Source organism: Branchiostoma belcheri, unplaced genomic scaffold (genome assembly GCF_001625305.1).
Source record: "Branchiostoma belcheri isolate BF01 breed outbred unplaced genomic scaffold, Haploidv18h27 scaffold19, whole genome shotgun sequence".
In the NCBI taxonomy this organism is placed as follows: domain Eukaryota; kingdom Metazoa; phylum Chordata; class Leptocardii; order Amphioxiformes; family Branchiostomatidae; genus Branchiostoma; species Branchiostoma belcheri.
This window is the reverse complement of record NW_017803379.1, coordinates 2,692,060-2,699,184: the sequence shown is the minus strand read 5'-3', so window position 1 is coordinate 2,699,184 and position 7,125 is coordinate 2,692,060. Positions and strand designations below refer to the sequence as shown.

The 7,125-nt window shown below is 46.8% G+C and overlaps 3 protein-coding genes across 3 annotated transcripts in view; all 3 read right to left on the bottom strand.

Moving 5' to 3' along the window:
* LOC109467889 (malignant fibrous histiocytoma-amplified sequence 1 homolog) overlaps positions 1–2,645 on the bottom strand; it is a 15,147-nt gene extending 12,502 nt beyond the window's left edge. Inside the window, exon 1 of the mRNA XM_019766000.1 lies at positions 2,452–2,645. The gene's annotated coding sequence lies outside the window, so the exon portion shown is untranslated. The remainder of the gene's footprint in view (positions 1–2,451) is intronic.
* Positions 27–1,958, bottom strand: LOC109467897 (paraneoplastic antigen Ma3-like). Its single transcript, XM_019766013.1, has one exon. The coding sequence runs from the start codon at positions 1,438–1,440 to the stop codon at positions 433–435; it is 1,008 nt and encodes a 335-aa protein (XP_019621572.1). The 5' UTR covers positions 1,441–1,958; the 3' UTR covers positions 27–432.
* A 405-nt stretch (positions 2,646–3,050) lies between the features above and the next one.
* On the bottom strand, positions 3,051–6,312 carry LOC109467765. Its single transcript, XM_019765816.1, has 5 exons — positions 6,052–6,312; positions 5,825–5,899; positions 5,472–5,687; positions 3,809–3,982; positions 3,051–3,362 (listed from the first exon to the last, which is right to left on the bottom strand). The coding sequence occupies exons 1-5, from the start codon at positions 6,310–6,312 to the stop codon at positions 3,237–3,239; spliced, it is 852 nt and encodes a 283-aa protein (XP_019621375.1). The 3' UTR covers positions 3,051–3,236.
* Between the last annotated feature and the right edge of the window lie 813 nt (positions 6,313–7,125).

Sequence of the window (7,125 nt, the reverse complement as noted above, 5' to 3'; positions counted from 1 at the left end):
ATCACATTCATACCCAGAATCCCGGCGCAGACCCACATCCATCTTCAACAATAATTACCCCACGCTTTGGAAGCGTGCGACCCCTAAACGTCACATCAAGCTCGCAATACCCGACAAACTTAATGGGTAGTCCGTTGGCCCCTGTTAACTTCAACCAACTTGAAACGTCCTTAAGTCTCTCCCCTCTTTCCCCGAAATGTGATTTGAAAAAACTAAATGTCATGGTAGTAACCTGCGATCCCGTATCAATCAGGCACGGGACGTTTACTCCTTCAAAATCCACGTCTACTACATTACATTTCCCGATCGTCCGAGACAGAACGGACTTTAAGTCATCACTAATACATGTATCACTATTTACACTCATACCTTGGGACGCACAACTAGCTACTGACTTCACCCGCGCACCTGGTCCCTCGGCCGCGGGCCTAACTAGTTTGGGGAATGAGTGTTAGTCTGATTCTGGGGCCTGCGGGTGTTGTTCTGAGGCTTAGTACGGGCGTTGTTGTATCTAGACCCCTGGCTGCCCCAAGGGCAGTCCCTCTGGATATGCCCCGGGTCCCCGCAAACGTAGCACCTCCTTACATTGGGGCACTCTCGCTGTATGTGTCCTGGTTCCTGACACGAATAGCAGATCGGGCGTCCCTGATTGTCCCATCCAGCCTGTCCTTGTCGGACACCGTTAGGTTGGACCCTGGGTGAACCCTGTCTACGGCTGTTTTGATTTTCAAACTTTAGGCTGTGAAGCTCCTTACGTAGGGACTCCATCGTCTTACCCGTTTCCTCCCTCAACCTAGCCATCTCAGCAAGCAAAGCCGACTCTACCATTGTCGCATTTTGTCGGGCTTCACCCTTTTCCCGGCCCCATTCCCCACTCAGGTGAAGGGCTTCAAGTCTGACATCTGGGAACTTCCTGGGGTTTGCCGCGCTAGCTGATCTAATGTATTGGCGTAACTGCCTCTCCAGGTCCTTATCCCTCAGACCATCTAAGAATCTATCCCTTAGCATGGTATCTTCTTCCGCTAACGAATTTCCCCGCCTCCTGGCTGCTCTTTTTAGGAGTTCCTGTAAGCTTAGCGCGTATACAGTTATGGATTCTCCTCTCTCTTGTTCCCTAGCATAGAACATACCCATGATTGCTGACACCGGGGCAGTGTCCCCAAATGTTGCTTTCAGAACATCGCTCACTTTCGTCTTATCTTTTTGGTCGTCAGTCGACAACACAGCTATCTGGCGCTTGGCCTGCCCCTCGAGATTCCTATACAGTAACCCTGCTTGCTGCGCCTCTGGTGTGTTATATAGCAAGAAAGCACTTTCCATTTCGTCCAGCCATTCCTCTACGACGGGGCCCGTAGGAGACCCAGAAAACTTTGTCCACTTTCTTTCGAATGGTACGTACATAACCGTGGTGGCGTGTGCCCCCTCCTGTCCTTCTGCCATTGTTAAAGATAAAACCTAACAACTTCTATTCACTAACTTCGACCCTGGCTCTACACGGACTCACTTCAATTCCCACTAAAATCCTAAAGCAAATTTCACTAAGCGGTCAGGCAGGCAATGCATGAATGTGTTTCTCTAACCTTCGGTCCTCCGCTGTCCTCACGATGTTTGGTGTTCTCAGGTTCTCGGCGATAAATCCCAAATCCCATCCTCGTCGCCAAATGTAAGGGGTTCGTTGTTGATCGTCGTGGGATTTCCGCCTCCGAGTACACGGTGTAAAGTAAGAGCAAGACAAGAAAAGAAGAGGACACAGAGCACACAAAAAAGACGTCCGTACACAAAGACTTCAACTCAAAAACCTCTCGTTTATTCTAAGAACGTGATCGAACGTCGTCGATCTTAACGTATACGTACGGATCCTAACGTAGCCGTTCGGACGTCGAACGGACGCTAACGTCGCCGTTCGAACGTCCGAAACGGCTTACCTAATGCAACATCTAAACACCTTATGTCATTCCCTACACACGCACAAACGCACACGCGCGCGCGCCACACACACACACACACACACGCACAAACACAAACACTCTCACACAGACAAACACACACGCACATTTTCAGTTCATAGTTATCTTATCTTATATTATTTTATTATCTTATATACAACGTATCTACATGTGAGCATCTTAGAAAACATTATAAAAATGTACTTAGTATGTGAAACCTCTAACAAGTTGAAGAGGAAGGCTCAAGTATTTGTTCGTCACTCGATGAATCACCCACCACTTGCCGTGCCGCCCACACACGGTAAAAGATTTGTGCTTATACCCGTGTAATGTGGCCAACAACAGTAACATTTCTAGAATTCGTGGCACAATTAACATGTCTCTGGGCATAAAACTGAAGTACAGCCATTCTACTACCGACACAGGGGATTAATTCTCTGGCTATGGTTATACATATGAAGTCTGAACCACGTACCGTTTGAAGGTATAAAGTCAAGTCACGTACGAGGAAGTGTTGACGTCCCTGACAGGCCGCTATGAAACTGGAGCGCCGAATTCTTCTGCAAAGTTCCTGTCACCACTGAATATTCTTGTGTCACTCACTAAACTACATACACCCAGAAAATAGGAAGCCGTACAAGTGTATTCATGAACTCGAGCGTTAGAGAGAAGTAGACACTTCCCTCTACAATCAGTCAAAACAACATACTGTTCTCAGCAGAAGTGTCACATGATCTGGCAGCCTGCCACAAGTGAAAAGTCAACCTTTGCACAAGCCCGCCAACAATTCAAATACGTTGTAAACAGTAGCTACGACCACGCACTCGGCTGGTGGCAGATTCCCACTTCCTCCTCCTGAAGTATGTAGATATGAACCATTCTTCTCACATTGCGGAAATTTTCTCCCCCGCATGTAAAACTATCACGCTGTTAGTTTTGTGACTGTAGGTGTGGTCGGCGACTGGCAGAACACTTTCACGGTGGCTCAGAGCGAGGCTTATGACACCAAGCACAAGAAGAAGTTGTCAGGAACCGGTCTGCAGTTCGACTTTGAGTAAGCAAGAACTGACAGCACCGACCGTTTTAGTAATGCATACCGATGTATGTTTATTTCTCACTTTTCAATATTCGACTTTGGGTCAAATACAACGGTCTGGTGTCGGCTAACTTCTTTTGAATAAAAATGCAGATATCGTCATTAAGACACTATATGTAAGAGATTAATGCATCTTCAAATCCCGTTCCCATATTTAAGTCCACTGACTATTCAGGAGGTTGTTTAACAGTTTATCATGGCGGAGTGCCAGCCGAGGCCGTCCGTTCCTTCACCGTCTCTCTTGCCACGCATCTCTCGAACACCTTCTTGTAAACAGTAGCAGCAGTGGGCTGAGAAAATGTCGCCGCAAAGTACGCCTCCTGGAGAACATGGCAAGAACAACAGAGAGCTCTCCATGACACGCCCACAAATATACATGTATTTGCTTCATATGCATGGGCTTCATAAGATGAGAGACCAGTCGGCCACTAAAACATATACATACCATTTTTTCACCCAGAACACAACCAAGGACACTCTTTCATGCTCGAATCCACGGATATCTTAGACCGCGAAACCCGCTGGTGGGAACGGGGAGTTAGAGAGGCAATATATGAGAGGATGTATAACCCCACCCTCAACAGATACGTGAAAAAAAAAGATCGATCCGGAACATCTGGACCCCAAAACTTAATCATATGCCGAGAACCAAAGAAACCCGTTCAACCCACCGTGAGTTACAGCTGCGAACACACAAACAGAAACCCCAGAGGTAATGATTTTAATACGTCTAAAACAGATCTATATCTACAGATGACAGGGACACCTTCCGTGATCCGTCGGCGGCGTCGATGCCTGCCCAGACCAGCGCGTCGTCCCCGCCGATCTTGTCGTCCAGCAGCTTCATGTCCGCCGTGATGTAGTGGTTCGCCTGGACGCTGTACGTCCCGTCGTTCCACATCAGGACCCGCGCCTTACCCGTCACGTTATGCCGAAGAATCTGCAATTAAGCAACGAAGACGTATGTGTGACAAAATAGTGGATTTGAAAAGTCGCAAAACTAATAATTCATAGAGTACGTACCCCTAAAACAGTGTATCATACATACTTTCAGATCGCCAGCTCCGCGCTGTATCCAGTCCTCTCGGTCCGGCTCCCAGAGATACAGTTTAGCGCTTTGCTGAAACATTACCCGCTCTTCATTCTGATCTTCCCTTGTGAGACTCGACAAAGTCTGTGCTTGTGTTTCTTTGTGTCCTCCTGTGCGATTTGCGTGTAGATTGGTTAGCTCCTTCGGCATCGACTCGGGCATTTTCGGCGTACCGTCGCTGGCGATCGTGATCTCCTCGCCAATCGTCGGAAGGCATGGCCCGTCAGAAACAGATAGACTCGGGAAAAGCTGCAGACCTGATGTCAAATGTGGGTTCTCCATACAAGAAACTGTCGATTCTGGTTGTTTTGTCAGTATCTGATGATATGTTCCCTGTTAGGTTAAGCAGGAAACAAAAAAAATCTATGGAAACGTCTCGATCACATTTTAGAATCTTTTACGTTTCCGTGTGAGAAGAAGAACTTTATTGCATGGCAATTGTAGCGGGTACAACGTATGGCAACATTTACATATTTAGTTGGTATTATATAATAAACGTCAGGGCATTCTTTTACCCCGCAAGCCTTGTTTTCTGGTGTTTTGTAGTCCCTTCCGTCATCGACGCCTTGTGCTGTCCGCTGCCTTGCTCCCAGAGGGTCATGGGCACTACCCGGTGTGAACTCAGACCTCGCTTGTTCGAAGCCTGGCCACCCATCGCCGTGAACTTGGATCCTGTTTGTGGTTTCCTGGCAGAAAATGTTGTCAACGGCGCGCTTGACCGCCTGGAGTTGTCGCTCTGAGGGAATCTGCTGCACATGATCCAAACTGTAGTCGTTCCAGTCTTGACTTGCGCAAATTTCTGCCGCCCTAAAATGTACGTGAAAGAAAAACAACATAGTTGTTTCGTGTCTGTAATGTGTACGCCGTCATTTCTGTTTTGTCTCACTCCTGGCCCGCGCTAAGGAAATGGGAACATACTACGAGTACAACCTTTACAGCCTTCTCCGTTGTAAACGCGTGCATGCATATCTTCATGATGAACTGTAGAAAATGCTAGCCTTCCCATCAAAGATGGTAAAACCTCTCAAATAGTTTATATACATACAGTCCGTGACAACTGGTAAGCTTCCGAAAGATCTACCTAATCAAGACTTACCTTATCCTACCGTACCGTTTCGTCTGATGCTTACCTCACTTGGACAGCATGTGCCTCCTGTCGAGGATAAAAACAAATGCATCAGTTTCATGAAGAGTCTTGCACTTTGGCTAAGAGGAGACGACAGCAATCCAGTAGTGTATAAACTGAATACTAGATAGTTCGGTCGTGTCAACTGTGTAGCGGGTCGTCTATAGCTGCCTATACTTGTGTTTTTGCAACAGAAACGATAGATTTCTCTACCTGTAGGAATTTCTCCGAGTTTCCCCCCTCCGCCAACAGAAATCTTGAGTCTTCTCGGATGGCGTTCAGACCTCTCTTGATGGCGTCCAGCCGTTCTTGTTTTTCTGCTCTCTCAGCCTTGACCGACGCCACCATTTGTACTGTCTTCAAGTCCAATGCTTGTTTAATGGCTTCCATCTGCGATTTTATTTCGCTTATAGCTTTTCTAGCATTGTTCTGTAAACAAAATAAGAAATGTTAGTAAACATCTGCCCGGAAAAAAAAGTTCAACGAACAGTCTATTAAAACAGTCGTTGCGTTTCCATCTTCATTGGACGTTGCCATGGTAACGGAAGATGATAGACAGTACTCACGGACAGCGCCATCTCCACATCTGTGATCTTCATCTGGGTTTTCCTACAGCCGATCGAGATGTCCATCAAACTAACCTAGAAAAAATACAAAATTTTCCTTGAAAGGGATATCTTATAATATTGGTATGAAAACCTTTTTCACCAACATAATATCTGGCAACTACGCAGTTCGCTCACAGTTTTGTCATATGATTAAAACCAGTACCAATGCTATGATGATGACGCACCTTTCTCAGAGACGTCGCCACATACTTGTTCTTGACGTTATGTTGCGGTGAACCGGCCGGATGCCTTCCTCCAGGCTCTTTGATACACTGCAGACAGCACTCCTCCTCACAGACCATACAGTACATCAGCAGACTCTTGCCGTGCTCCCTGCACCCGCCAGGCGGCTGGATCCCGCGGCTCTCCGTTCTCGGAAACAGCCTGGCGTTCCCGTTTGCGCCGAAATTCCCGCCGTTTCCAGACTTTCTGCAAGCGTCCGCCATGTTAGCGAGCACGTGGTTGAAGGGAAGAGACTCGATCCCACGCGGAGGTAAACTGAACGGCATCCGACATTCCGGACAAGTGAAAAATTCCGCTCGTTGCTGGTGTATAGCCATGCCTACCCAGTCCGAAATACACTTCTTACAGAAGGAATGGCGGCACGGCAAAACCAATGGACAGAGGAAGAGTTCCAAACAGATACTACAGAAGAGAGTGGGTTCAATTTGTCCCGCCATAGCGACCGGTATAAAAATCAGTCTGCCAGGCATCGTCACGTCACAAGAGTGTTTTGTTTTGATCTTTCAAGAATGTCGTTCGATAAATTGTTCCATGACCTCATTCTTGTATTTCGTTGTTGCCGACAGTGCCCGTTCTAGAATACGGTGCCCTCCGTGCCGAACTGGTATAACTGATGTTTAAAGCAATGAGATTACCAGCAATGTTTGAAACACATGCAGGGGGCTATCAAAATAAAGGTAGCTGGTACTCGTTGTCAGTCTAGAGTTATCCTCACCAATGAGCTTTAATTCAATTTAATTTCAAGCTCATTGTTCTCATCAAGGCATAAGATTTCAGTTAGAACATGAAACAGTATTGACTATTGCATCATATATGCGATAGAGAACCGTGTAGGCAAAGCTGTCCCCACGTCATCAGATGACGTCACAAATTGTTAGGTAACCGGTTGCATGCGGTGTCGATTTAAATGGAGCCATCACGACTTTGGGTAATTATACACACATACACCCTGTGCAGGTAAATTCGTAAGGTGTGGTCTCATTTATGAGAAACAAAGAGAACGTCTTCTGGGAGAA

Excerpts from the sequence above, each read along its gene's own strand:
- LOC109467765 (XM_019765816.1), bottom strand. The coding sequence starts at position 6,312 with ATGGCGGACGCTTGCAGAAAGTCTGGAAACGGCGGGAATTTCGGCGCA. Across the intron at positions 3,983-5,471 it reads ACTCGGAGAAATTCCTACAG|ATTCTTCGGCATAACGTGAC; the intron begins GTAGAGAAATCT and ends GCTTAATTGCAG. Across the intron at positions 3,363-3,808 it reads CCGCCGACGGATCACGGAAG|GAGGCGTACTTTGCGGCGAC; the intron begins GTGTCCCTGTCA and ends CATGTTCTCCAG.
- LOC109467897 (XM_019766013.1), bottom strand. The coding sequence starts at position 1,440 with ATGGCAGAAGGACAGGAGGGGGCACACGCCACCACGGTTATGTACGTA.